The sequence below is a fragment of the Chelmon rostratus genome, chromosome 14 (genome assembly GCF_017976325.1).
Source record: "Chelmon rostratus isolate fCheRos1 chromosome 14, fCheRos1.pri, whole genome shotgun sequence".
Lineage (NCBI taxonomy): Eukaryota > Metazoa > Chordata > Actinopteri > Chaetodontiformes > Chaetodontidae > Chelmon > Chelmon rostratus.
In genome coordinates this window covers 11,313,840-11,341,292 of record NC_055671.1, presented here as the reverse complement: position 1 = coordinate 11,341,292, position 27,453 = coordinate 11,313,840, and the positions used below count along the sequence as shown (strand labels likewise).

The 27,453-nt window shown below is 43.4% G+C and overlaps 1 protein-coding gene across 1 annotated transcript in view; it reads left to right on the top strand.

Annotated features, from left to right (window-relative positions):
- LOC121617272 (ryanodine receptor 1-like) overlaps positions 1-27,453 on the top strand; it is a 46,746-nt gene that overhangs the window by 2,666 nt on the left and 16,627 nt on the right. Inside the window, exons 2-82 of the mRNA XM_041952402.1 lie at positions 677-796; positions 895-993; positions 1,674-1,748; positions 1,865-1,943; positions 2,030-2,142; positions 2,226-2,325; positions 2,406-2,502; positions 2,666-2,740; positions 2,845-3,001; positions 3,102-3,266; positions 3,364-3,485; positions 3,595-3,781; positions 3,917-4,052; positions 4,177-4,272; positions 4,570-4,688; positions 4,808-4,941; positions 5,069-5,310; positions 5,467-5,659; positions 5,750-5,966; positions 6,035-6,139; positions 6,239-6,342; positions 6,427-6,510; positions 6,637-6,796; positions 6,937-7,081; positions 7,240-7,445; positions 7,534-7,708; positions 7,797-8,005; positions 8,117-8,475; positions 8,605-8,734; positions 8,938-9,098; positions 9,194-9,356; positions 9,444-9,530; positions 9,630-9,856; positions 9,949-10,387; positions 10,463-10,661; positions 10,770-10,873; positions 10,925-11,041; positions 11,131-11,331; positions 11,437-11,548; positions 11,660-11,803; positions 12,326-12,599; positions 12,714-12,828; positions 12,951-13,083; positions 13,178-13,272; positions 13,345-13,480; positions 13,586-13,772; positions 13,885-13,996; positions 14,117-14,237; positions 14,435-14,604; positions 14,722-14,942; positions 15,031-15,121; positions 15,228-15,368; positions 15,456-15,619; positions 15,717-15,795; positions 16,036-16,125; positions 16,218-16,358; positions 16,444-16,521; positions 16,601-16,676; positions 16,781-16,904; positions 17,214-17,329; positions 17,451-17,518; positions 17,622-17,743; positions 17,883-17,932; positions 18,113-18,173; positions 18,270-18,396; positions 18,517-18,628; positions 18,728-18,809; positions 18,902-19,032; positions 19,125-19,445; positions 19,543-19,783; positions 19,947-20,034; positions 20,129-20,221; positions 20,707-20,721; positions 23,455-23,625; positions 23,780-23,839; positions 23,962-24,096; positions 25,061-25,173; positions 25,294-25,390; positions 25,473-25,582; positions 25,692-25,743; positions 25,845-25,919. Coding sequence (XP_041808336.1) covers positions 677-796; positions 895-993; positions 1,674-1,748; positions 1,865-1,943; positions 2,030-2,142; positions 2,226-2,325; positions 2,406-2,502; positions 2,666-2,740; positions 2,845-3,001; positions 3,102-3,266; positions 3,364-3,485; positions 3,595-3,781; positions 3,917-4,052; positions 4,177-4,272; positions 4,570-4,688; positions 4,808-4,941; positions 5,069-5,310; positions 5,467-5,659; positions 5,750-5,966; positions 6,035-6,139; positions 6,239-6,342; positions 6,427-6,510; positions 6,637-6,796; positions 6,937-7,081; positions 7,240-7,445; positions 7,534-7,708; positions 7,797-8,005; positions 8,117-8,475; positions 8,605-8,734; positions 8,938-9,098; positions 9,194-9,356; positions 9,444-9,530; positions 9,630-9,856; positions 9,949-10,387; positions 10,463-10,661; positions 10,770-10,873; positions 10,925-11,041; positions 11,131-11,331; positions 11,437-11,548; positions 11,660-11,803; positions 12,326-12,599; positions 12,714-12,828; positions 12,951-13,083; positions 13,178-13,272; positions 13,345-13,480; positions 13,586-13,772; positions 13,885-13,996; positions 14,117-14,237; positions 14,435-14,604; positions 14,722-14,942; positions 15,031-15,121; positions 15,228-15,368; positions 15,456-15,619; positions 15,717-15,795; positions 16,036-16,125; positions 16,218-16,358; positions 16,444-16,521; positions 16,601-16,676; positions 16,781-16,904; positions 17,214-17,329; positions 17,451-17,518; positions 17,622-17,743; positions 17,883-17,932; positions 18,113-18,173; positions 18,270-18,396; positions 18,517-18,628; positions 18,728-18,809; positions 18,902-19,032; positions 19,125-19,445; positions 19,543-19,783; positions 19,947-20,034; positions 20,129-20,221; positions 20,707-20,721; positions 23,455-23,625; positions 23,780-23,839; positions 23,962-24,096; positions 25,061-25,173; positions 25,294-25,390; positions 25,473-25,582; positions 25,692-25,743; positions 25,845-25,919 — 11,145 coding nt within the window. The remainder of the gene's footprint in view (positions 1-676; positions 797-894; positions 994-1,673; positions 1,749-1,864; positions 1,944-2,029; positions 2,143-2,225; positions 2,326-2,405; positions 2,503-2,665; positions 2,741-2,844; positions 3,002-3,101; positions 3,267-3,363; positions 3,486-3,594; positions 3,782-3,916; positions 4,053-4,176; positions 4,273-4,569; positions 4,689-4,807; positions 4,942-5,068; positions 5,311-5,466; positions 5,660-5,749; positions 5,967-6,034; positions 6,140-6,238; positions 6,343-6,426; positions 6,511-6,636; positions 6,797-6,936; positions 7,082-7,239; positions 7,446-7,533; positions 7,709-7,796; positions 8,006-8,116; positions 8,476-8,604; positions 8,735-8,937; positions 9,099-9,193; positions 9,357-9,443; positions 9,531-9,629; positions 9,857-9,948; positions 10,388-10,462; positions 10,662-10,769; positions 10,874-10,924; positions 11,042-11,130; positions 11,332-11,436; positions 11,549-11,659; positions 11,804-12,325; positions 12,600-12,713; positions 12,829-12,950; positions 13,084-13,177; positions 13,273-13,344; positions 13,481-13,585; positions 13,773-13,884; positions 13,997-14,116; positions 14,238-14,434; positions 14,605-14,721; positions 14,943-15,030; positions 15,122-15,227; positions 15,369-15,455; positions 15,620-15,716; positions 15,796-16,035; positions 16,126-16,217; positions 16,359-16,443; positions 16,522-16,600; positions 16,677-16,780; positions 16,905-17,213; positions 17,330-17,450; positions 17,519-17,621; positions 17,744-17,882; positions 17,933-18,112; positions 18,174-18,269; positions 18,397-18,516; positions 18,629-18,727; positions 18,810-18,901; positions 19,033-19,124; positions 19,446-19,542; positions 19,784-19,946; positions 20,035-20,128; positions 20,222-20,706; positions 20,722-23,454; positions 23,626-23,779; positions 23,840-23,961; positions 24,097-25,060; positions 25,174-25,293; positions 25,391-25,472; positions 25,583-25,691; positions 25,744-25,844; positions 25,920-27,453) is intronic.

Sequence of the window (27,453 nt, the reverse complement as noted above, 5' to 3'; positions counted from 1 at the left end):
GTGTGAACAGCAGGTGCAGCAGCCTGAAATAGAGAGCTTGGGGGAGCGGCTGGTGTCATGGAGCCAGAGAGGTAGGGAGATTAGAGCTGGGCCAGTGACAGGCGCAGAGAAATACATTAACGGGACAAGAACACGTGAAGGTTAAGAAAAGTTGTATAAGAAAACAGCTGTTTCTGTTATTTGTGTATCGTCCCAAGGTTCTCCTATTTATGGTGGACACACTGTTGTGTTTTTGATTAAAGAACCCTCTCATTTATGAAATGAGAAAAGGTCAGATATCTACACTGTCTGTCTTCCTTTGTTCACTGCTTCCTTGGTACGTAGCCACCTCCAGATTAGTTTAGCTTGTAATTCCACCCTTTGCAAATACGGAGACAGGATGGTTCATACGGCTCTATTAGAGTCTTTAATGCCATGCAACGGAAGAGGCATCATGTAATCTGAGCTTTGCAGTATTCATTAAACAGGAACTCCACAGATCACATCAAAGTCTGTTAGCAAGTTTTGGAGAGTTCAACAGCACATGTGAAAGCTGAAGACTGTTTTCCTCAGAGTTATTAGAAATCAGGTTTCCCTCAGACAATTCTGGGATTCTGGGATCTTATGTTAGTCAATCTTGCTTTGTCCCCATGTTTTTTCTGCAAAAACTCACTTTGGACTTGTTTTGCCTTTATAGGATGATCAGGTGGTGCTGCAGTGTACGGCATCTATTCTCAAGGAACAGATCAAGCTGTGTCTGTCGTGCGAAGGGTTTGGGAATCGTCTGTGTTTCCTCGAGACCACCTCGAACGCCCAGGTAGTGAACGGACATGGCGCCTAATGCCTTTTATCTGTTTTCTTTCCGAATTGTAATTGCTGCTGGCCACCAGGTTCACTGTTTGTCCTGTGGTTCAGAATGTCCCTCCAGATCTTGCCATCTGCTGCTTCATTCTGGAGCAGTCCCTGTCTGTGCGGGCATTGCAGGAGATGCTGTCCAACTCTTCTGTGGATGAGGTAAGACACATTCAGTGCTGTTTGGTTCAAAGGTGCGTCTTTTCCAGGGGATGGACCTGTGATATATTAAAGAAATGCAGTACATTATTCATTAAACAACTGTGTTTCTTTTCTTGTTTCTTCACTCCCCCGCCTGCCAACCACAGGCTGTCGATCTGGACAAATGGGTATGTGTTCTCAGTCTCCCCGTCACTGAAATGTTCACTGTTTTAGCCTGAAAGTTCGTGTCATAAGTGCCGTCATAGAGCAACTTAGCTTGCAGTACTTCTACTGATTCAAGTCAATCACCGTAGATAAACCTCAGCTTCTGCCTGTTCTTCTTTCTTTTTTAACATCTATTGAACAATAATAGACAATGAACATGAAAAACACCAAACACCAACACCATTAAATTCAGAATAAGGGATGAGAAGAAACATTAAATATATTGTCTTTGTATTGTTTTCTGGGTTTTTTGTCAGAAAGGATTAGCAACATTACCACATTCTGTTTCGTTTACGTTTTAGAAAGCGTCCCAACTTTTTTGGAATCGGTGGTGTCAGACAGGAGTGTGGTTTTTATTCCTCCTGTTGCTCCAAACACACACTTGGAGTCTGTAGACCTGCCCAACTGTTATCACGATAACCTCCTTTCATCTTTTGTACATTTAACTTAACTCTGCCTCTTCGTCTTTCTGCCAGTCGTCACAGGGTGGGGGTCACCGAACCCTGCTGTATGGACATGCCATCCTCCTGAAACACGCTCACTCCAGCATGGTGAGCTACTGCTGCTCCATAATGTTCCCTCCTCCGGGCAGAAGTTCTTCTCTAAATTGTTTGGAGTGCCTGTCATCTCACCACGCTGACTTGTTATCCCTCTCTTTATGCCACAGTACTTGAGCTGTTTGACTACTTCACGCTCTCTGACAGACAAGTTGGCTTTTGATGTGGGCTTGCAGGAAGACTCCACAGGTGGCTGTGCACTTCACCGCACGCTACGTCACACACACACACACAGATGTAGAGCTCTATATTCTAAATCTATTTGTCCGTCACAGGAGAGGCCTGCTGGTGGACCATCCACCCAGCCTCCAAACAAAGGTCTGAAGGCGAGAAGGTCAGGGTGGGAGATGACCTCATTCTTGTCAGTGTTTCTTCAGAGCGATACCTGGTAACCACGATTTGATTTACCTGCATCGTAACTGACAATTTGTCAACAAGTCTTTCCAGTATTAACCCCTGCATGCTTTTCAGCATCTGTCCTACGCCAGCGGTGACTTGATGGTAGATGCCTCCTTCATGCAAACGCTGTGGACCATGACTCCTGTGATGTCTGGATGTGAGCTTGCAGAAGGTCTGTAATTTTGTTTTTTTCGTCTCTTTTTTTCATGAGCGCGTCCACACTCTCCTAGCAATATGACTCCCTTCCACTAGGTTTTCTGATCGGAGGGTACGTCATCAGGCTGTTCCATGGTCACATGGACGAGTGTTTGGCAATCCCAGCAGCTGACCAAGGGGATGATCAGCGCAGGTGACCAACATCTCTCATTCCTGTACATTCCATCAAATATCAAAACACTAGGCAACAAGTTGATTGCCGTAGTGTACTGACAGAAACTGAAGCCACTGTCTGCCTGCAAAGTAAGAATTTGTCAACCTTAAATTTACTATTTGCACATTATTGATTGCTCCAGGGTTGCTCATTATGAAGGAGGGCCTGTGTGCAGTCACGCTCGATCCTTATGGAGACTCGAGCCACTACGAATCGCGTGAGTGTCTCGATCCCTTGCATTTAACTACATGTGTAGTACAGTCACTCACTTTTCTTGACTTTACAGTACGCTGATGCTCCTTCATTTGTGCCTGTTGGTAGTTGGAGCGGAGGTCACATTAAATGGGGCCAGTCTTTCCGGATACGTCACATAACAACCGGCAGATATCTTTGTCTGGATGAGGAGAAAGGACTGCTGCTGGTGGACGCTGAGAAGGCAAATTCCAAGATGTCCGCCTTCTGCTTCAGAATATCAAAGGTCGTTGTCAAGCGAAGTCAGCTGTGCCAGGATTGTGTCTGAGCCCTTGTTGTGCAGTATAGAGATTCTCATTAGCCTTCGCTTTTCATTGAAACTACAGGAGAAAATTGAAGTGGCCCAGAAGCGAGATGTGGAAGGCATGGGCACGCCTGAGATTAAGTATGGAGAGTCCATGTGCTTCGTACAACACGTTTCATCTGGCCTCTGGCTCACATATGCTGCTGTTGATGCCAAATCTGCCCGTCTGGGTCCTCTAAAGAGAAAGGTAAAGCAAGATGTTCAGCAAAATTTAAATCGCCAATGAATCCTGGAGCAACTGAGTGTGTGCATGGAATTTAAGAGCACCTTTGTTAACTTCTTAGGCCATTCTCCATAAAGAAGGCCACATGGATGATGCACTCACAGTGGCTCGATCTCAGACTGAAGAGTCCCAAGCTGCCAGAATGATTTACAGCACAACAGGCCTCTTCAACCAGTTCATCAAGTAGCACCACTTCATTTTATCCAGACCTTTGCTGATAGCTAATGTTTTTGCCTTTTAGATACAGCATATTTGCTGTGGTATTCTCATCATGTTCTTTTCATGTCTCCAGAGGTCTAGATGCCCTAAGTGGGAAAAACAAATCCGCCAACCCCCCATCTCTGCCCATGGACACAGTGGTGCTGTCCCTGCAGGACCTCATTTTCTACTTCCGACCCCCCGAGGAGGAGCTGGAGCACGAGGACAAACAGTTCAAGCTTCGCTCCCTCAAGAACCGACAGAACCTCTTTCAGGAAGAGGTTTGTCTTCTTACTGAGGGATGACTGTTCATGAAAATGAATAAAGGCTCCATGTTTGGATGTAAATTTAGGCTGATTCGTCTACTTCCATTCAATATTTGTATTTCAGCATAAGTTTTTATTGTTTTATAACAGGGGATGATAACTCTTGTCCTGGACTGTGTTGATCGGCTCAATGTCTACAACACAGCCGCCCACTTCTCAGAGTATGCTGGGGAAGAAGCGGCTGAGTCATGGAAGGAGATAGTAAATTTACTGTATGAATTGCTCGGTATGTCTAGCGATTTCTTCTGTGCTTTCGTGGTGATTTTAGATTTAGTCTCATAATGATCCACCTTTCATGTTTTTGAATGTGCTGCATTTACAAGCTTTTCTGCTGCTCTTCTGTTGTGCAGCCTCTTTGATCAGAGGTAACCGTACGAACTGTGCCCTCTTCTGTGATAACCTCGACTGGCTGGTCAGTAAATTGGATCGTTTGGAGGCATCCTCAGGTATGTATATACACATAGAAGCTCATTTAAATGTATAACATCTTGTTTGTTCTCTTTAAAAGCCAACATACATCAGACTGACCACATAAATGTCAATGATGAAAGGTTGTTTGTTGCTCAGCTGAAAATAAGATGCAATTTAAAACAATATTCCTGTAACAAACACTATGAGGAGCCTCTAAAGCTTTGTAAAAACTGTGCAGATTATTTCCATTGGTGTATTATAGTGTCTATATCTTTTCTACCATACCATATAAAAACGTGCTGCTGGTGTTAAATATTGTCACATTTTTACAGGAATCCTGGAGGTGTTATATTGTGTTCTAATTGAGAGTCCAGAGGTGCTGAATATCATCCAGGAGAATCACATCAAATCAATCATCTCTTTGCTGGATAAGCATGGACGCAATCATAAGGTCAGGAACATGGAACACTGCTTGCTGAGCATGTTGGAAAACCTTTCAGTTTCAAGGTTTCAAGTTTCAAGGCAGCTACAGAATGACTTCATGAGTTTCTGTCTCCTTTTTCTTGTCAGGTCTTGGATGTGCTCTGTTCTCTCTGTGTGTGTAATGGAGTGGCTGTCAGGTCAAATCAGAATCTCATCACAGAGAACCTGCTTCCAGGTCGTGACCTCCTACTTCAAACCAACATTATCAATTATGTAACCAGGTGGGTTGATTTTTATGAGCAGCCTTCAGCACAGGCTGTACATGCTTTGTGCTCTTTCCTCTGTGCTGAAACCCAGTTATCAAAACATCTGCTCTGAGCTGTGAGTTGTTTTGTGATCCTCCTTCAGCATGAGACCCAACGTGTTCCTCGGAACTTGTGAAGGATCCACTCAGTATAAGAAGTGGTACTTCGAGGTGATGGTGGACCACGTGGAGCCGTTCCTTACAGCTCAGCCATATCACCTGCGTGTGGGCTGGGCTCTGACGGAGGGCTACAGTCCTTACCCCGGTGGAGGGGAAGGTTGGGGGGGCAATGGGGTTGGGGATGACCTCTACTCCTACGGTTTTGACGGACTGAACCTCTGGTCAGGTAAAATCAACATGGTATGACTTAGAAGAAGTCTTTTGCATGCATTTGACCACTGGCACCATCGTCCGGTCCAACTCGGAGAGTTCATTTCAAACAGTGTGTACCTGTATTACTTAAAACTCTTGCTCTTTCTTTTTTCACTGTATGTGTCCACAGGGCGTGTTCCGCGTCATGTTGCAACACCCAATCAGCACATCTTAGCTGCAGAGGACGTGGTCAGCTGCTGTTTGGATCTGAGCGTGCCCAGTATTTCCTTCCGCATCAATGGGCATCCTGTTCAGGGCATGTTTGAGAACTTCAACCTGGACGGCCTGTTCTTTCCTGTTGTCAGCTTCTCTGCAGGCGTTACGTACGACATTCTAAATCAGAATTATAATGTTTGATTGTTGGCAAGGCAATGGCCTATGAGACTAATGTCAGTTTTCCACTCTAACCGAAGGTTGCGATTTCTCCTCGGAGGGCGTCATGGGGATTTTAAGTTCCTCCCACCTCCAGGCTACGCTCCATGCTATGAAGCAGTGCTGCCGAGGGACCGTTTGCGGATTGAGCCCATCAAGGAGTATAAGCATGATTTCGATGGCGTCCGCAACCTGTTGGGTCCAACTCAGTCCCTCTCACATACCGCCTTCACTCCTTGCCCTGTGGACACCATCCAGGTAAAATCCTATTCCATCTCTTTTTCATCTTCATCTTTTTCGCTGCACTGAATTTTTTATTCTTTCAGATTGTGCTTCCCCCTCATTTGGAGCGCATTCGGGAGAAGCTTGCAGAAAATAGCCACGAGTTATGGGCTGTTACTCGCATTGAACAAGGGTGGACCTTTGGCCCAGTGAGTGTTTGTGTTGGTTTTCTTTACCATAGAAAATGTTTTTCTAATCAATGTACTTAAAACATCTTTTCACTTTACCTTTTTAAAATCAATGTCAAGTTTCGTGATGACAACAAGAAGCTGCATCCCTGCCTGGTAGATTTCCAGAGTCTGCCTGAACCAGAGAAGAACTACAATTTAGCAATGTCAGGAGAGACACTCAAGTAAGTCAGTGCCTTCACTTAAATAACAGCACTGTGCTTTTTGTCTCCTTGTATTTCTAATGCCTCTCGTGATTCATTTCAAAGGACTCTGCTGGCACTAGGCTGTCATGTAGGAATGGGAGATGAAAAAGCAGAGGAGAACCTAAAAAGGACCAAGCTCCCCAAAACGTGAGCTGCAAGGCATTTCATTTATTTTGATTGATTTTGTGACATCGCTTCTCTTGTATCAAGCATTCTGGTAATGGCCTGAAGACTCTCCTGCACCCATTCTGATCACAAAGCATTGTTCGTTAGTTACATGCAGAGTAGTGGGTATAAGCCAGCCCCTCTGGACCTCAACCATGTTAAGCTGACTCCTAATCAGAACACTCTGGTGGAGAGACTGGCAGAAAACGGACACAATGTGTGGGCAAGAGACCGGGTTCGCCAGGGCTGGACATACAGTATTGTGCAGGTACCACCATTCCTTTTATGATCAAGTCCCTATAGTTCTAATAATAAGTATGTGTAGATATTTTGATGGGCACACGCTGAATGAAAAGCTTTAGTCTATTCTATTTTCATTTTTATGTGTGATATTACTTTATTTTCTAGGACATAATGAACAAGCGCAATCCCCGTCTGGTTCCTTACAACCTACTGGATGAAAAGACTAAAAAGACCAACAGAGACACAGTTTGCGCAGCTGTTCGCACTCTCATCGGATATGGTTACAACATAGAACCACCTGACCAGGAGAGCAGTAAGTTTTCACCACCATCTACAAGCAGGATGGCTGGAGTATTTGTTAATTTTTTAATGTAGTCCTATACAAGATTTGAATTAGAGCTGCAGGCATTGTAGGAAGTCTACAAGCTTTTCTTTGAAGTGTTCATTACTGTGTTTGTGTTAATTTAGGTGGGGATGGACCAGGCAGTGCCCGTGGAGATAAGATCAGAGTGTTCAGAGCAGAGAAATGTTATGGTGTCACACAGGGGAAGTGGTACTTCGAGTTTGAGGCTGTGACAGTTGGGGAGATGAGAGTGGGCTGGGCCAGGCCCAGTGTTCGCGCAGACACTGAACTTGGTGCGGATGAGTTGGCGTACGTCTTCAATGGCTTCAAGGTAGGAACAAAACCTAGTGTGCGAGCTTGTGAAGGATTCCAAAGCCTCTATAACTCAAAACTCTAAAATTAACCATTTTCTTTCTCAGGCCCAACGTTGGCATGTGGGAAATGAGCCATTTGGTCGTCAGTGGCAATCTGGTGATGTGGTGGGTTGCATGATTGACCTCACAGAGATGAACATCATGTTTACACTTAATGGAGAAATGTTAATCAGTGACTCAGGCTCCGAGATGGCCTTTAAGGATATCGAGATAGGAGAGGGTAAGAACAGTCACAGCTGATAGCAAATGAAGAGACACGTGAGTTTGTCTTTCTGATTCGTGTTCATGCATGTATGAAACATCCCTAGGTTTCATACCTGTGTGCAGTCTCGGCCTGTCGCAGGTTGGAAGGATCAACTTGGGACAAAATGTCAGCAGCCTACGTTTCTTTACCATCTGTGGCCTGCAAGAGGGGTTTGAACCGTTTGCTATCAACATGAAGAGAGACATTACCATGTGGTTCAGCAAGAGCCTTCCCCAGTTCATCACTGCGCCTACTGATCATCCTCACATGGAGGTATTGTGCATGATTTGTTGCAATGTCCTGATGAAATATTTCTACATATCTATTATGAGCTAAGTTCTATTCTTTCGATCGCCCCCTGCCCCCCCCTTTTTTATGCTCTAGGTGTCCCGGGTTGATGGGACAGTTGAAACTCCGCCTTGTCTCAAAGTGACCCACAAGACATTTGGATCCCAGAACGCCAACACAGATCTGCTGTTCTTAAGACTCAGCATGCCAGTTGAGTTTCATGAGACGTTCAAAGTCCCAGCGGGGACCACCCTTCTCACTCGAGCCCTTACCATTCCTGAGGATGAGGTCTTAGAGGTAGACCCAGACTCTGACTTTGAAATACTCAAGAAGTCAGCTACTCGCAAAGAGCAGGAGGAGGAGAAGAAAGAACCCTCTGTGCCCAAAGAGATCCCTGCCATCAAAAATGGAGAGAACGAGAAGGATGCCTCAACTGAGAAAAGCAAGAAGAAAGGGTTCGTATAGATTCATGTACAGTGACTTGATAAGGGGTATATGAGGTGTGTGGAGTTTGAGAAGACTACAGCTGGGATAATGTGTTTAAATTTTCATGTATAGTGAGTAATTGCTGCTGTTATTTGCAGATTCCTTTTCAAGGCTAAGAAGGCTGCACTGATAACTCCACCCCCTGTTGTTCCCACCATGCCACGTTTAGTGGAGGATGTGGTGCCGGATGACAGGGATGATGTCGACATCATCCTCAACACCACCACAGTATGACTATTACTTATATTTATACAGTTATCATCCACATAACCCCATCAAATCCATGCACACTTTGTTTATTTGTGCTTATACTGACACCATAATCAGCATACAATATTTTATTACTTTGTTTTTCATATTGAACGAGTTGAATCATCTTCACCTGAACCTGCACTGATGTTTCTTTCCCACCCACTTCCTTCCCGTACCAGTACTATTATTCTGTGCGAGTGTTTGCGGGGCAGGAGCCCAGTGGCGTGTGGGTGGGCTGGATCACACCAGACTATCACCAGTATGACCCTCATTTTGACATCAGCAAAGTGAGAAATGTAACAGTCACTGTAGGTGATGATAAAGGCAACATCCATGACAGGTGTGTTACTCTTGTAAACAGAAAAGAACACCATGTTTTTATTTAAGATAACAAACATACAAGAAGTGTTCAGATTTGTTTTCTGTCTTGCGCAGTATAAAACGCAGTAACTGCTACATGGTATGGGGAGGGGAGTTCAGCAGCTCCCAGCAGACCCGCGTCAGTCAAGAGGATTTTGTGATCGGCTGTCTGATTGATTTGGACACAGGACTCATGACTTTCACTGCTAATGGAAAAGAGATCAACACATTTTACCAGGTTAGATGAACTTCAGTCTGGAATTCATACAGTTCATTGTAAAGTCATGGTTATTTAATGCAACAATGTAATGTTCCCTTCTTGCAGGTGGAGCCCAACACAAAACTGTTCCCAGCTGTCTTTGTTCTTCCTTCCAGTCAAAATATGATTCAGTTTGAGCTCGGCAAGCTCAAGGTCAGTCACAGAACATCTCAGTCTGTACCAATTCTCAAAGTCGAGACCACACATTATGAACTTTGTTATGTAACTGTCTTCCTTTACTTGTTTTGCTAGAACATTATGCCGATCTCCACCGCCATGTTCCGGAGTGAACGCAAGAACCCTGTCCCCCAGTGCCCTCCTAGACTGGATGTCCAGATGTTAACACCAGTCATCTGGAGCCGTATGCCCAACCACTTCCTGGCTCCGGAGACTGGGCGTGTTAGTGAGAGACTGGGCTGGATTGTGCAGTGTCAGGAGCCACTCACCATGATGGCCCTCCACATCCCAGAAGAGAACAGGTCAGAGCTGCGTCACTTTGGATTTATCTGTTGCATTGTTAGGACTTACAAAAATGTGTTGCTTTTTTTCAACAAAATGAATGATCCTCTAGGTGCATTGACATCCTGGAGCTGTCGGAACGTATGGACCTGCTGAAGTTTCACTATCATACTCTCAAGCTATATGGCTCAGTGTGTGCTTTGGGAAACAACCGGGTGGCTCACGCCCTGTGCAGCCATGTGGATGAATCCCAGCTCTTCTACGCCATAGAGAACACCTACCTACCTGGACCAATGAGGAGCGGCTTCTATGACCTGCTCATCAGCATGCACCTGGAGTCTGCCAAGAGGAACCGGCTGGGAACCAACAAGGAATTCATAGTTCCAATGACGGACGAAACACGCAGTATCACTCTGTACACAGAGAAATCTCATGCTCTACCCGGGGTCGGCCTCACCACATGTCTGCGTCCAAAACTCCATTTCTCTTCCATTGGCTTTGTGGGAACAGATCCAGACATATACACTCTGAGTCCAGTCATCCCCTTACAGGTGAGGTTGAACAGCGTTGGCATTTTTAAAGAACTTTCGAGTCACTAATAATCACAAGTTTGCTTGTGTTTCCAGGTGCTAAAGACCAAGGCCCTGAACATGCTGACTGAGGCTGTGCAAGATGGAGGTCAAGCCATGAGAGATCCTGTGGGAGGAAGCGTTGAGTTTCATTTTGTTCCAATCCTGAAGCTCATCAGTACCCTGCTCATCATGGGTGTGTTTGATGACGAAGATGTCACACACATTCTGAAGATGCTCGAGCCCACAGTCTTCAGCGGCAAGAAAGCAGAGGAGCCCGTTGAGGAGAATGCCAACTTGAAGGAAGAGAAGGAACAAAAAACACCCCCAAAAGCAGAAGTGGAGAGGGAAGAAGAGGCGGAAGCCGTGGAGGAAGAGGAAGAGGAATTTGAGGATGATGGTTTAGGTGAAGAGGAGGAGGAGGGTGAAGAAATGGAGGAAGAGGAAGAACTAGAGAATGCAGAAGCAGTCGTGCCACATGAAGAAATGGTGGAGGGGACAGAGCCAGTAAACGGTGAGAAAGGAGCTGAGGAAACAGAGAAAGAGAAACCTGCAGAGACAGCTGGGGAGAATAAAGACGAACAACTAGAGCAAGGACTTTTCCAGATGAAGCTACCAGAGTCTGTCAAACTGCAGGTATGGCTGGTCTTTTTTAGAATACATAAAAAGATCTTCTTTCCAGTGATACTGGAAAGCAGTGATTCACTTTAGCTTTTGTCCTTTAGATGTGTACTCTACTGCAGTATTTCTGTGACTGTGAGCTACGTCACAGAGTGGAGGCCATCACTGCTTTTTCAGACCAGTTTGTCAGCCAAATACAGTCCAACCAGAGGCAGCGCTACAATGAACTTATGCTGGCCTTCACCATGAGTGCAGCCGAGACCGCCCGCAAGACCCGTGAATTTCGCTCCCCACCACAGGAGCAGGTACACCCAGAATATAGTCCTAAACAACAAATACCGCTTCCTCCCATTTGGTCACTTGTGTATTTGGAATAAGTTTGAATTTGTTTTCTTTTCCCAAAACTGTAGGTCAACATGCTCATGAACTTTAAGAACTGCGCAGAGGATGAAGAGTGCCCCGTTCCCGATGAGGTCCGCGAGTCTATGCTGACTTTTCACAATGCTCTGCTGGCTCACTGTGGTAAGTCTTCATCTACAGTATCAAGTCTGACGACATCAGCATTCAGGTTGACACTGTGACCGACAGCTTCAAATAGAAGTTAAAGTATCTTACTGAAAACTTCACTCCCAGGTGTTCATATTGAAGAAGAAGAAGAAGAGGAAGAAGTGGATAATTCTGTCCGTGGACGACTGCTCCGTTTGTTGGAAAAAGTGAAAAAATTCCGTGAGAAGAAGGTAGAGGTGGAGCCTGAGCCACAGGAAGATAAAAAACCAAGTGAGCCTCTCAGCTTTTGCATGTCACATACACAACTGCAACAACATACAACTGCAACAGCGTCTTCTGTAGATCGGCATTTACCTGGAGGAAAGCTTCACCTCATTAAGTGATCCAAAACAAAAAACATTGTATTGAAAGGTGTATTACAATCTTAAAAGCATCAGTAGCCACTTTGCTCTGCTTGTCGTAGTGAAATGAAACACATCATGAACATCATGGCTTTCAATGTAAGGATGATATAGCAAGAACTTTGTTTACCCCTTGATTAGGAACTACACTGGCAGAAAAATGGCAGTTACTGTCTAACTATTATGAATTATAAACAGAAGATTTGTTGAACATCTGTGGTCTGTCCTTTGAAAATACAGTGATGTGTTTTGTTAAATCCCCTGAGGAACATTCTCCAGTAATTTTGGAGTAGCTAATTAAGTGTTGTCAAAAACCCCCTCTATAGTCTCTTCAATAAGGTACATAGTATCTTTTGTGCTATTGCTTGACTCCTTGTACTCTGTTTACCAGGCACATTGCAGGAGCTCATTTCTCACACTATGATCCACTGGGCCCAGGAGTCATTTATCCAGAACCCTGAGCTAGTGCGCATGATGTTCAGCCTCCTTCACAGGCAGTATGATGGGCTGGGTGAGCTCATGCGTGCCCTTCCCAAAGCCTACACCATCAACGCAGTGTCCATTCACGACACAATGGACCTGCTGGAGTGCTTAGGCCAGATCCGCTCACTGCTTATTGTCCAGATGGGTCCGGAAGAGGAGAGGCTGATGATTCAAAGCATCGGGTTGATATAAGATTTCATTTATTCTGAAGTTCTTGCCTTGAATTCTTGATAATTACATGTGGCAGAAGCTACAATGTCGGCAACTAATTTTTATCCTCCTTTCTTCCTCCTTAGGAACATCATGAGTAACAAAGTTTTTTATCAGCACCCCAACTTGATGCGAGCTCTAGGCATGCATGAAACTGTCATGGAGGTCATGGTTAACGTACTGGGCGGTGGGGACTCAAAGGTATGTTTTTAAGTGTGCTCAATTTACACATAGAACATGCTTTATATTGTTACCAGGTAACCGGAAAAAAAAGAACACCAACGTTGCATGTTACTTAACTTTAACATGCTTTCTCCCAATAGGAGATCAGATTCCCTCGAGTGGTGACAAACTGTTGCCGTTTTCTCTGCTATTTCTGTCGCATCAGTCGTCAGAATCAGCGTTCCATGTTTGACCACCTCAGCTACCTTCTGCAGAACAGTGGCATCGGCCTTGGTGATTGTCTTTGTTGAGTTCCAGCATTATTCTTGGTGATTAATTCTTGATGTGTGAACTGTGATAAAGCTGGACGCCCCGTGTTGTTCTTTAGGAATGCGGGGCTCCACCCCCCTGGACGTGGCTGCAGCCTCTTGTATCGACAACAACGAGCTGGCATTGGCTCTCCAAGAACAGGACTTAGAAATGGTAAAATACATTCAATATACACTATCACAAACAAAAAGTCTTCATCACTTGAGTGCACTGATATCTTTCCAGGTGGTGAAGTATTTAGCTGGATGTGGACTTCAGAGCTGTCCAATGCTACTGGCTAAAGGCTACCCTGACATTGGCTGGAATCCTTGTGGTGGAGAGAAATACCTTGACTTTCTTCGCTTTGCTGTATTTGTCAATGGTCTGATTTTTATTTTGCTACACAATGCAATATTTAATTCTACAGCCTAAGTTGTTTCTTTTCTCCCTCCATAATAACCATTAATCCATTTTTTCCTCCCTGTAGGAGAGAGCGTAGAAGAGAACGCTAATGTAGTGGTCCGTCTCCTCATTCGCCGGCCTGAGTGCTTTGGTCCAGCCCTGAGAGGGGAGGGTGGTAATGGTCTGCTGGCTGCAATAGAAGAGGCCATCAAAATATCAGAGGACCCTGCAAGAGATGGCCCCAGTGTTAAGAAAGACAGGCGCTTTCCCATGTAAGAGCTCTAGCTTTGGTTTGCAGGCCTTAGTGAGGCACAGAAGAGTGCATTGTCTCCTTCAATGTTGCTGTAGCAGAAAGATTTAGTGCCACTATCTTTTGTCTGAAAGGTTTGGAGGAGAGGAGCAGCATGAGGAGAACAGGGTGCACCTGGGAAATGCCATCATGTCCTTCTACTCTGCCCTTATTGACTTGCTGGGACGTTGCGCTCCAGAGATGCACGTAAGCTGTTTAGTGGCTACCGTATTGGACTTAACAAACAGGCAGAGAAAGAAAGATACAGGAATAGGAAATGTTGTTGGAAATGCCTTAATTGAAAAAAACATGCTTTTGTCTCCACAGTTGATCCAGGCTGGTAAGGGTGAAGCTCTGAGAATCAGGGCCATCCTAAGGTCTCTCGTACCCATTGAGGATCTGGTGGGAGTCATCAGCCTTCCTGTTCAAATTCCGTCTTTTGGAAAAGGTAAAGACTTGGGAGAACATCCTGAATTTATGAATCAGAGTATGATGTTAGTATCATGACTACTGCTCATGGTTGATGTTTCTATACACTTTATACGGCTGTACGCTAAACTTCCTCTGCCATCAGATCACTTCTTTCTTCCAAGTTTGCATTTTGGTAATAATTTTTCCAACATGTTTCCTTCATATTTTGCTTAGACAACAGCATCATAGAACCAAAGATGTCAGCTAGTTTTGTGCCGGATCACAAGGCTCCCATGGTTCTGTTCCTGGACAGAGTTTATGGTATTGACAACCAGGATTTCCTGCTCCATGTGCTGGAGGTGGGCTTTCTGCCTGACATGAGGGCCGCTGCCTCTCTGGACACGGTGAGCTCCAAACAGCTTACAAACATGCAGTCATGTTCCGTGCATGGAGAGAAGTGCAGAGCAGGATTGTTATGGTACTGCTGGGCTTGATTCACTGCTTGAGTTCCTTTCCAACAGGTTGCCTTCAGCACCACAGAGATGGCCCTTGCTTTGAACCGCTACCTCTGTTCCGCTGTGCTGCCACTCATCACCAAGTGTGCCCCGCTCTTTGCTGGCAGTGACCACCGGGCCATAATGATTGACTCCATGTTGCACACAATCTACCGGCTATCTCGTGGACGAGCCTTCACAAAGGCCCAAAGAGACATCATTGAAGAGTGCCTCATGGCTCTGTGCAAGTGTGTTTAACCTCATGGCAAAACTTTTCATGGCATTTAATGTTGACAGGTTCATAGCTGAAGTTAACTTTGTTTATCTTTATTTCAGACATCTACGTCCATCTATGCTTCAGCACTTACTGAGACGGCTGGTGTTTGATGTACCCATTCTCAATGAGTACGCCAAAATGCCGCTGAAGGTGTGAGGACCTTTAGACATTTTGAAACTCTTAAAAACAAAATTTTCCTTTGGCATTCATTTTTCCACTTTCACTTTTATTTTATTCATTTTTTTGCGTCCTACAGCTTTTGACCAATCACTATGAGCGGTGTTGGAAGTATTATTGCCTCCCTAATGGTTGGGCCAACTTTGGAGTTGCGTCAGAAGAGGAGCTGCATCTGACCCGCAAACTGTTTTGGGGGATCTTTGAATCGCTAGCACACAAGGTGGAGCTCCTGCAATATGAGATTTTTCTTTTTCAACATATTACTTGGCGTAAGGGCAGATTGTAATATCTTGTGTTTTGATTCCAGAAATTTGATGCTGAGATTTTCAAAATTTCAATGCCATGCATCTGCGCCATTGCTGGGGCCATTCCTCCAGACTACGTTGACGCCAGCTACTCCTCCAAAACCGAGAAAAAGGCATCAGTAGATGCAGAGGGAAACTTTGATCCAAAACCTGTAGAAACCGCTAAGTGAGAGGATTTTTGTTATTATGCATCTCAAGACATGAAGAATCTCTCTATAAATTAATGAAAGCTAAATGTGCTCCTATTCCTCCTCCAACCACAGCACGATCATCCCTGAGAGACTGGATCCCTTTATCAACAAATATGCGGAATATACACATGATAAATGGGCCTTTGAAAAGGTAGAACTTTTGTTTGCGCTCATTATAAACACTCACACTAATGTAATACTACGTATTCTTCAGCTAATTCAGGAGCAACATGCTGGGTTAGTTTGATCAGAGCAGAAATACATTATGTGCTGAAAAGCATTGGATTTATAATTTCAAATAGATACAAACTTACTAGTAGGGAGAAGGCCATTAAATATTTGTAAGCATTGATGCTGTAAAAAAGAATGTATATGCATGTATATGTTTCAGATCCAGAACAACTGGTCGTACGGTGAGGCGCTGGATGAAAATGCAAAAACTCATCCCATGCTGAGGCCATACAAAACGTTCTCAGAGAAGGTACGTTCACTCTAATGCTGTGCATTAAATCTCCCTGGCCTGTACTACCTCACCAGTCTCTGGTTCACTGATCACTGTGTTTCTTCTGGCAGGACAAAGAGATCTACCGTTGGCCAATCAAAGAGTCAATCAAAGCCATGATTGCATGGGAGTGGAACATAGATAAAGCTAGAGAGGAAGAAGAGTCAGAGAAGAAGAAGGCAGCATCCCGAAAAATCTCACAGACCGCTCAGGTATAGAGCAGTTGGATGGATGTGCTGATATTAATAATGTTATTCATTATTAGTATGTAGTTTAAAGTAATTCTCTCTGTTCCAGGCAACATACGACCCAAGCCATGGCTACAGTCCACAGCCCATTGACATTACACACATGGCTCTTTCAAGAGACTTGCAGGTATGGCAGTAAATAGTTTAGCATTCTGTGCTATAATCATTCCGTCTGATCAATATTCATACGTTCTATCTGCTCACAGTCTATGGCAGAGCAACTGGCAGAAAATTACCATAACACCTGGGGACGGAAGAAAAAGCTGGAGCTGCAGTCCAAAGGCAAGATGTTTTTTTAGAAGAGGGATCCTGGACAAACGAAAATGAGAGATTTGACTTTTGCCCATTTTCTTCACGAGTTTTTTATTGTGCTTCTGTTTGTGTAGGAGGTGGAACGCATCCCCTGCTGGTGCCATATGACACTCTGACGGCGAAAGAAAAGGCACGAGATAGAGAGAAGGCTCACGAGCTGCTCAAATTCCTGCAGCTTAATGGATATGCTGTCACAAGGTAATAAATCTGAAGAACAATTTATATATAGCATTTGGCAGGGAATTACAATTGTTTCATAATAGTAAAATGTGTTTTCATCTTCCAACATATTTTCTGTTTAGTAAATGCTGTACCAAGTCATTGCAGTGCTTGGAATAAAAACATGTTATTAAGGAAAAACAGAAACATAGCAAGCATTTCTAGAGGGAACCAGTACTGAGCATTATAGTTTGAAAGCTGCCATGATGTGCCACAGATACTCGTGGAGGAAATTTATCATTTAATTTAAGTGGAGAGTACAAAAAGTTGAACTTTGTTTCACTTTAGGGGCCTGAAAGATATGGAGTCTGACATCTCATCCATCGAGAAGAGATTCGCTTATGGTTTCCTGCAGAAGCTGTTGAAATGGATGGAAATTGCCCAGGAGTTCATTGCTCATCTTGGTACTGTGGGGCAAAAATGAAGAACAGATTCTTTAACATCTGACAGAATTGCACAAGTGTAACTTAAATCTTGTTGCCAGTGCTATTGTGATACTATCCTCTCTTGCAATGTGTTGTATAGAGGCTGTGGTGAGCAGTGGACGAGTGGAAAAGTCTCCTCATGAGCAGGAAATCAAATTCTTTGCCAAGGTGAGACTATGGCGTAAAGCTAGAGTGGTCACAATTTTAAAGGCCCAGCTTGTCCTCATTGCTAAACTAAGCATGAAAACTCTTTGAATACTCTCCCTCTCAGATCTTGATGCCTCTAATCAACCAGTATTTCAAAAACCACTGCCTGTACTTCTTGTCAACACCTGCAAAAGTTCTGGGCAGTGGTGGACATTCATCCAATAAGGAGAAGGAGATGATTGCAAGGTGATCTCCTCTCTTATACAGATATAACACACTGGTGTTACGTTTTGTATTCTTTTCATGCATCACTTCCCTGCTTTTATCAGCATTTCCTTTTCCTTGCATTTTCTTTTCCTTCCCTTTCCTTTGCTTCTCATCGTAGTATCTTCTGTAAAATGTCCGCTCTGGTGAGACACAGAGTTTCTCTCTTTGGTAAGATGTCACTTTCTTTCTGAATCTTTGACTCTTTTCTGTGTTTCTCCTACGTGGCTACATTGTATCGACTGTAATGTGTTGCCAGGTTAGAGCAAGTGCAGTGTTTTTTCCTCTTATCTCTCTATTCTCTATTCTATAGAGGACCTCCTAACAGCAGAATTGTGTTTGTATGTGCAGGAACGGATGCGCCAGCAATTGTTAACTGTCTTCACATCCTGGCACGGTCGTTGGATGCAAGGTTTAGAATTTTTTCATTTTTTCACAGGATGCATAAAGCCATGGAGATGCATATGTTTTTGTTCATCATTGTAATCTTTCTTATTTGCTTAATTAGGACAGTAATGAAGTCAGGGCCTGAGATTGTGAAAGCAGGGCTGCGGTCATTCTTTGAGAGTGCTGCTGATGATATCGAGAAGATGGTAGAGAACCTTAAACTGGGCAAAGTATCCAAAGGCAATCAGGTAGTAGAAAAACTCCATATTTGAAATATTGCAATCCCTTGACTGCTGCAAATGATCAGTTAAACGCTGAACCTTAAACATCCTTCGTTCATGACCATGTGCTACTTCTCTCCTTTAAAGCAAGTGAAAGGCGTGTCCCAGAACATTAACTACACAACCATCGCCCTGCTCCCAGTGCTTACCTCCCTGTTTGATCACATCGCTCAGCACCAGTTTGGAGATGATGTTATCCGTGAGTGCTTTCACGTCAGTACTATTCCAGATTCTACATGGGGTTTATTTATTCATTCACACTGACACTGCTGTACTTGTCACTGTCGCTTGCATACAGTGGATGATCTACAAATGTCGTGCTATCGCATCATGTGTAGCATCTACTCCCTGGGCACTGTCAAGAATCCACATGTTGAGAGGTAAGTCCCTCGCTGCATACATTACAATCTGTGAAGTCATTTAGAAGTTGATACTTGGGAGCATTTTTTGCACTTGTCCTTTGCATTTACAGGCAGAGACCAGCCCTTGGAGAGTGTTTGGCTCACCTTGCAGCAGCTATGCCAGTGGCCTACTTAGAGCCCCATCTAAATGAATTCAACGCTTTCTCTGTCTACACCACAAAGACACCCAGGGAGAGAGCCAGTGAGTGCATTAATATTTCCTCTGATTTGTTTTTTTCTCTAACAACATGCCTTGTTTCTGACTTTCGACTACTTCTCTTGTGACTGCCAAAGTCTTGGGCCTTCCCAATGAAGTCCAGGAATTATGTCCAGACATTCCAGAGCTGGATGCTCTGCTGAAGGAAATTGGAGACTTGGCAGAGTCAGGGGCTCGTTATACTGAGATGCCCCATGTGATTGAAATCACTCTGCCCATGCTGTGTAACTACCTGCCTCGCTGGTGGGAGAGAGGGCTTGAGAACTTCCCCGAGATAGAGGGCCGGCTCTGCACCGACGTCACATCAGAACACCTCAATCAGCTGCTGGGCAGCATCATGAAAATTGTAGTCAACAACTTGGGTATCGATGAGGCCTCTTGGATGAAGAGGTTGGCCGGTGAGCACCATTTTAAACCGTATTAATGTCACTGTTTACACCTGAGTGTGTTTTTGTACAAGTGTTTGTACATGACGCCATTTGTTTTCTCTCCCAGTGTTTTCACAGCCCATTGTCAGCAGGGCAAAGCCAGAAATGCTCAAGTCCCACTTTATCCCAACAATGGAGAAGCTGAAGAAACGTACCTCAAAGGTGGTCGCTGAAGAGGACCATTTGCGGATGGAGGGGAAACCAGAGGGAGACGAGGAAGACGGCACCATACGTGATGAGTTTGCTGTCCTCTGTAGAGACTTGTATGCCCTCTACCCTCTCCTTATTCGCTATGTGGACAACAACAGGTACAATTAAGTGATAAACACCAGTATATTATAAATTTTGAACCACGAATCCTACCTTGTACTGATGGAATTGCAAAATAATGCACTTATCTTTTCATATATCGTTCATTAGTTAAACTTGTTGTGACTTTGGGGAGGCTTAAAGTAATCTGTTCTGCTACAGGGCAAGATGGCTGACATGCCCAGACCCAGATGCAGAGGAGCTCTTCCGAATGGTTGGAGAGGTCTTTATTTTCTGGTCCAAATCTCATGTGAGTATGTTCATTTGGCCTTTGAATGCAGCCATTTGTAACAGCTCACACCCTTTACTGTACTGTATGTTTCCTGCCTCTCTCTGTATCGTAGAACTTCAAGCGAGAGGAGCAAAACTTTGTGGTGATGAATGAGATCAATAACATGTCATTCCTCACCGCTGACAGCAAGAGCAAAATGAGCAAGGTGAGTTAATGAAAGGCAGAGCCAGTGCCGCAGCGGGGCCGGTATAGTGTCAGATCTCAAATCAGGCATTTTGTGTAACAACTGTATGCATTCCTTTCTTTGTGCCCTTTTTTTAAATCACGGTTTTAAGATTTTGTTACTTTACCAACTATTTCCAGCCAGTTAATAAATGGCCGTTTATTAACCATACGAATTATTGCCATACGAAAATTAAAATAATCCTTCAAAGCAATCTAACACAGAAAGGCACCTACCTAGGTACCTGACTTTAAAAGACTTTAAAAGAAGTTTCTGGCAGTTCCTGATTTTGTTCAATTTACGATATTCTTATTTATCAGGCCTGGCTTATCATAACAAAAGCCTGCTATATAATTTGGAGGTCTGATTTTAATTCGCAAATTTGAGAACAATAGCAGCTGTGTTAACAATATTCTCTCTTTGGCTGTCCTTTGTCCTCTTCTTTTGGGTTGCGGCTGGGTTTCCAGGGCGGGGACTCAGAGGTTAGACTTTGTTCCTGCACGACCGCTGTGCTGACCGCATGGCACCTCACTTTGGGGGAGCTTTTCATCAACCTCTCCAGCACACTGGCACATCTGATCCACATACATCTACAAGCACACGCACACAAGTATACTTAACTCGCTCGTGCACACTGACACACACAAAGACGTGCACATTCCATTCACTGAGACATGACCCGAGACGCCTAATTTAGTGGCAGTGACAAATGCTTTTTCTGCACATGCAGCTGTATCTGCTTATGAGTGGAACAAAACTCAGTTGAGAATTTGTCATTGCTATAAATATAGAGTTATTTATATTAATAGAATATGAGCGTCCAAGCCAAACTTTTCTTCAAAGGATCGACAGATGGAGTTTGGATCCACTTACACTGCCATTAGCATGGCAATACCCAAGTGTACGGACCTTTTCACTTGTGCACTGACACACAGTCTTAGATTGGATTACTCCATGCCTAACATAAAACTAGTGATGTATGTCTGCATACTGTACACTTTAACTAGTGCCAAGTGATACATAAGGAAGAACTGTAGGGAATATACACTATGACATTCACATTATTCTTATTAAGGATCACTGGACAAAAGGGCAGGCCCCATCTGCCGGCCCTCCCCAGTCCTGCCAGTGTGTGAGGGGGGGAGTCTGGAGGCGCTTGATGAAAGTACTCAGCTGTAGAGTTGGGCTCATGGCACTGGGCTTTACACCAAGCCCAAAGTGGCAGTGAGAGCACAGTGCCATCATCCTGCCACTGAGTTTGCTCTTTTTTGATCATAGTTGAGTTGGAGTCTTCTAGTATGTCTTTTGTTTCTTTTCATTGAAGGATGGTTGACCTGTAGCTTTTGTAATGCAGCTTTTTGCCACTAGGGCATGATGTTAGTCTTCTCTGTGCTCTTTCTTCTTTCCTCTCTGGAAATGCCATTTCACATCATGGTGTAGCTTCCTTCACACTCCCTAGTATCCACACTAACACAAGACTTGATGCTTAACATCACTGAAGCAGATTTCTGGAAAACATTTGTTGGGTTCCCTCTTTAGAATGTGCTCAAAATGACCATGAACCTAACCAATACATTAATTCACTCTTATTATCTAAATTACTCCCCGAAATGCTTTGCACCCTGTTCCCTCTGAACTAGTCTTCCATAACACACTTGCATCTGGCACTGAACTGAAGCAGAGACAGTGGCTTATGTACACCTGGCACTGATCATGTTTGTTATTCAACTTGGAAAGGGGGGGTGTATAGGGCATTATAGTGACATTCCAACAAACACCTACAGTATAATGAAAAGACTGCTGTTAGAAGGTTGTAACCGACCTGTTCAGTTCATTTTTCCGTTTCAGCCTTAATGTACATGTCTGGAATTGCCTAAAGACAAATTCAGACAGTTAACAGACCTACCAGTAAAATCTAGCCATAATTTTCACAAGGCAAGTTTAGGGTTTACACACTTGAGTCACGGTAAACAACACCATAATAACCGACTTTGTATTTTATAAGTGGTCACTGGACCATATTATGTGCTTCTAGTACTTTCTAGCATCAATGTGTGTAATCTCTGAGTGATAATGAGTAGTCTCAATCTTGCTGGTGAATGTACGCAGCAAGTCCCCAAGTTAGATTCACTTATTTGACTTTCTGTGGCTCAGATAGAAATACCCTGTGACATATTCACTGAGCATGCATTTAATAGACTAAACATTCATATTGCAAAATGCATTGGTATATTGTAAGCTCTCACATACACTTGCATATCTTTGAGGACTCCAGAAAGAGCAGACAACAGAAGGACTGAACTCAGGGTTCAGGAGGCGAGCACAGGGACCTATCCCATAGACAGCTTGTTTTACAGTAGTTTTGTGATTTTACCAGCCTGCCACTAATCCGTCTAACAAGAATTTTGTTCTGTAACTTCATCTAAAATTTTAACCTTTCACCAAGGGCTGCAGAAAAAAGACACGTGTTTGTTTTAGATATGTATCCTGTTCGAGGAATGTTGAATGGGTTGTCACTTGAATGAGATCTGTTTTCTGTTTGCATGTTTTGTAAATGCAATTTCACTGATTTACTTTCGTATTACACCCATTCCTTTCAGCTTCCCGCTCCCAAAGCCAGCTATATCCCCACTTTGCCTTCACATTTTCACTACACCCTCTACTTACCAGTCTGAGCTCAGAGAAACAATTATTTTTCATGTTTAGGAAATGACAGGAAATAGGCCCTCGGCTGTTAGCACTTGTGTTTTCTTTACACATGGTTGACAGTTACATGTTGAGTAAGAATCCCCAGTGAACGTAGCTGGGTTTTTTACATGGAGAAATCTTCTGTAATTGCATAATAAACAGCTTGCAGTCAGTCGTCACTGAAAGATAGGATGATGTTCAATAGTTAATATTAAAACAATCACCAAGGTTTGTCATGAATTTTACTGTGACTGTTGACAAACTCATTTTGTGTTTATATGGATGTGATGTACAGTTGCATACTGTATAGAATCAGTTGCAATTTTTGCTCTGCTGGTGTTGCATTCATTCCAAGCATTTTAGGAAAAAATAGTTAATTACTAATTAGGGTTTCTATCAATGAGAGTGACTGCCTGGAATCAAGGCTGTCATGTGTTTGAAACAAAGCAGTGTTAACTGTGGTGTCGCACCTGTGGCATTTTATGAGATACTGTGAATGCTTTTTGGTTTATTGTCTATTTTCTCAGGGTGGAGGCTCAGATACCGAACGTACCAAGAAGAAAAGACGGGGAGACCGTTACTCTGTGCAGACTTCACTTATTGTGGCTGCCTTGAAAAAGATGCTCCCCATAGGCCTGAACATGTGCTCTCCCGCCGATCAGGAGCTTATCAACCTGGCCAAGATCAGATACTCTTTGGTAGTTTTTTCTCTGACTTTGAATGATTCTGGTAAACATCTGTTGTCTGAATTGTATCAAGTTAAATACTGCAGTATAGTAACCATTCTATTGCAGCTTTACCTCCCAACTACTCTTAGGAGGACAATGGTTGATAAAGTGTTTTACTTTGCAGCGAGATACTGATGAAGAAGTAAGAGAGTTCCTGCAGAACAACCTTCATCTTCAGGGCAAGGTATAATTCCTGGACTATCAGTCTGTTAGTGTTGTATTTGCTTCCACGGAATTGGACTTGTCATAACAGATAATCGGCCACAATGCAGTTCAGAAAGCTCTGTATCCCTGTGTTATGGAAAGGTGGACAACCCGTCCATGCGCTGGCAGATGGCCCTGTACAAGGAGATGGCAGGGAAAGCTGAAGATGCTGACGCTCCAGTGAAAGTTGTCAAGAGAGTGCAGGAGGTCTCTGCTGTCCTCTACCACCTTGAAGTGGTGAGTGGCCAATGTTAACCGCACTAAGTGTAGCAGACTCAGATTATGAGAAATGACCACTGACAGAGATGAAAATAGCTTTAAAAAATAAACTTGTCCTTACTGGTACATATTTTTGAATTAGCTATGAATATTGTACTATTGTGTTGTGTTTATTATGTGAAAATAATAAACATATTGCTCAGTAGTTTTGAGTTTGGTAGAAGGATAACAGGTAGCAGAGATGTTGAATGAACAACAAAATGATGCTGTTTTACAAGCTCACTACTATTACAGCCGCACCAATTTCCCTACAGAAACCTCTAATAATAATAATAATAAAAATAATATACTGTGGGAAATGCACTATAGACCAACCCAGTACAACCAAGACGATATTTTGTTCAAGGGGTGTTTGGATTCACCTGCTGATGTATTTCTTCTTTCCTTTGATAATTACTATTTTAACATACAGATAAAACAGTATAATATATCATTTAAGTTTAAAATAGTTTGGACTCCAAAAGAAGAATGGTTTAAATTTAGTCGATGTCCCCACAGTGTTGCATGACAGGGGAGAACACTGTTATAACTATTATTCCCTTTGATTTTGAAGTTTCCAGGATAGGAAAGCATATGTGAGACTTGATCATTGTTGAACCACAACGATGGTGATTTCTTATATTCTTATTTAACTGTTGCTCAGAGGTATCTTTGTCTCTTCCTGCGCATTCAGTTGTAAGTCTGGTCGACCCATTGTACAGCATTTTATCCTCCATGCCCAAACACAGCATACAAAATAACATCTATGTGCAAAGAGACCATTCAGAAATACAGAGTCGTCCTCTCAGCTGTCTGACTGTATCAAATCAAGCTCTGTGTGGAAGATGATTCCAAACTTTTGAACTGTAATGTATAATATATACATTTCCTGCTGTACAGTTACCATGGACCACTTTGCAAATGTCTACCTTCTCTGCTACAGACGGAGCACCCATTTAAATCCAAGAAGATGGTGTGGCACAAGCTGTTGTCCAAGCAGAGACGCAGGGCTGTGGTGGCTTGCTTTAGGATGACACCACTATACAACATTCCAAGGTGGGAAAGTTGTCAGACCTGACATGTACAGAACAGACTGTTCACCAAATAACCACAACAGATGTATGCAAATGCAAACGCAAGTTGTTATTTGTTCTGTTTTGTTCTTTTGGATTGCAGGCACAGAGCTTCAAACATGTTCCTCGAGGGATACAAACGCAACTGGCTTCACACTGAGGGTTACTCGTTTGAAGACAGGATGATAGACGACTTATCTGTGAGTGTCATCTCACATCTGTTTCATGTGAAATTGCTTTTTCTGTGCCATTACTCACCCTTCCTCCCCCTGTGGATCCCAGAAAGCAATGGAGCAAGAGGAAGGAGATGAAGAGGAGGAGAAAGAAACAAAGCCAGATCCCCTCCACCAACTTATTCTGCATTTCAGTCGTACCGCTCTGACAGAAAAGAGGTTAGATAGATCCTTGCTGATATGACACCTTTAAGCAGAAATGTGGTAGAAATGCAGGGTGAGAGGTTATTCCTTGTTCACTGAATCTCTTTTCTTGTCCCCATTTCAGTAAACTTGATACAGATCATCTTTATATGGCATATGCTGACATTATGGCAAAGGTGAGTGGCTGCACGGGGGTTTGGCTGTGATTTGAGGTTTGATATGTGTACAGTGTACTTTGAAACACTCATATTTTTTCTTTTCCTCTCCATTTGTTCAGAGTTGTCATATTGGTGAGGAAGAAGAAGGGGGAGAGGAAATGGTGGAAAATGCTGAGGATGAGATGTCCTTTGAGGTGCGACAGTCAGAACTGGTAATGGGCGGCCAGGGGCTAGGGACCAGGAACACAGTGGAGCGGTAGCTCTCAACGCATTGAGTGACCTCATCATCGGCACATTATTTCACAACCACATCTCTCTCTCTCTCTCTTTGTTTTGTCTTATTACCTCTGTCTGTTCTGTCTGTGCTCTGTCTCCTCTGTTTCTATGTTGTGCTTCATTCATTGTGAGTTGCTTGATTCGGAAACTCAAAGCTCCAATCCAGAGTTGTTGTTGTTTTACTGTATCAATTACTATATGTGCACTGATCTTTCTAGTTCCTTTGAGACAATTTCAGACAAAAAGTTGGACAATTTGCTGCGATTATTTACAAGTACCATTGACTGTTTCAAAAAAGTCCTGTTGACACCACTTGGTGCTTTGAATCTGGATTGGGTCTAATTAGATTAGATTAACTGAATGTAATTTAACATCAACGATAACAATAATGATGAAAACAATAGTCATCACACTAACTATAACTCACTTTTTAAACTCAGTCATCAACTCAGCCTGATGGATGATGTAAACAGCTTGGGATAAAGTTAGGAAAATTAAGCAAAATATTTAGCTCAAACCTTTTCTTCCTGTTACACCACATGGCCACCCTGTCCATTCCTCTAGTTTTACTCTGTATAGCTCAAAGAATTGGAGTGGACTGGCAGGGCTTTTTATACTTTATGGTTTACTTTTAAAGGCACCACCAGCTGCCACCCTGCAGGCCTTTACTACATTCCTTGTGTCAGGTTCATGAGTCTCACACACTGTCCTCATTGATACACCCAGTGCTCACTTCACTGTTAGAAGCAACTGGAGCCGAACTATTTGAGGACTCCAGTGAGATTGTTTGTTTGTTTGAGCATAAGCAGTTTTTGTGCTTCGTCATGCTGTTGCTTTAAACTACTAAAGAATTACTGAATTTAATTTAATTAAAAGATGCCTTCAAATCATGTGAGCGCTTATATCAAACTGGGGAGTTAGACATGCTGAAAGATTTTTTAAAAAGCCTGGAGATGATATTGAATCTGTTACGAAAGGCCGTCCAAATTCAGATCTCTACTGAAAATATCTGTGAGTGTGTTTTAACACAAACTCATTGACTAGTGATGTCATTCCTCCCAGTTTATATAGCTGTGCCATTTGTCATTCTCTCTGTCTCTCTCCCCATCACCTCATGTAATCCCTCTCACCCCCATAACACCAGTCTTCATTAACTGAATGCTACTGATCAATGTTCCCTTCCCCCACTCACATAGCCTACTGACAGACTACAGCGAAAGCCAGTATAGAACATGCAACGTTAAAAGCTATATCTTCATGCACATAGTTATAAAGTTTAGTAAATGCATACACATCGCATAGTGCATCGCTCATAATCAGGTTTCATTAGATAGTCAGGGACTGCAGCGCAAGTTGGAGGTCCAACTGCTCGACACATAGTGGGTAGAGCGTGGCCAGGCATACGTGGGTGGGTGGGAGGGGGGTTGGGTGGGTGGGGGAGGCAAGGGGTGG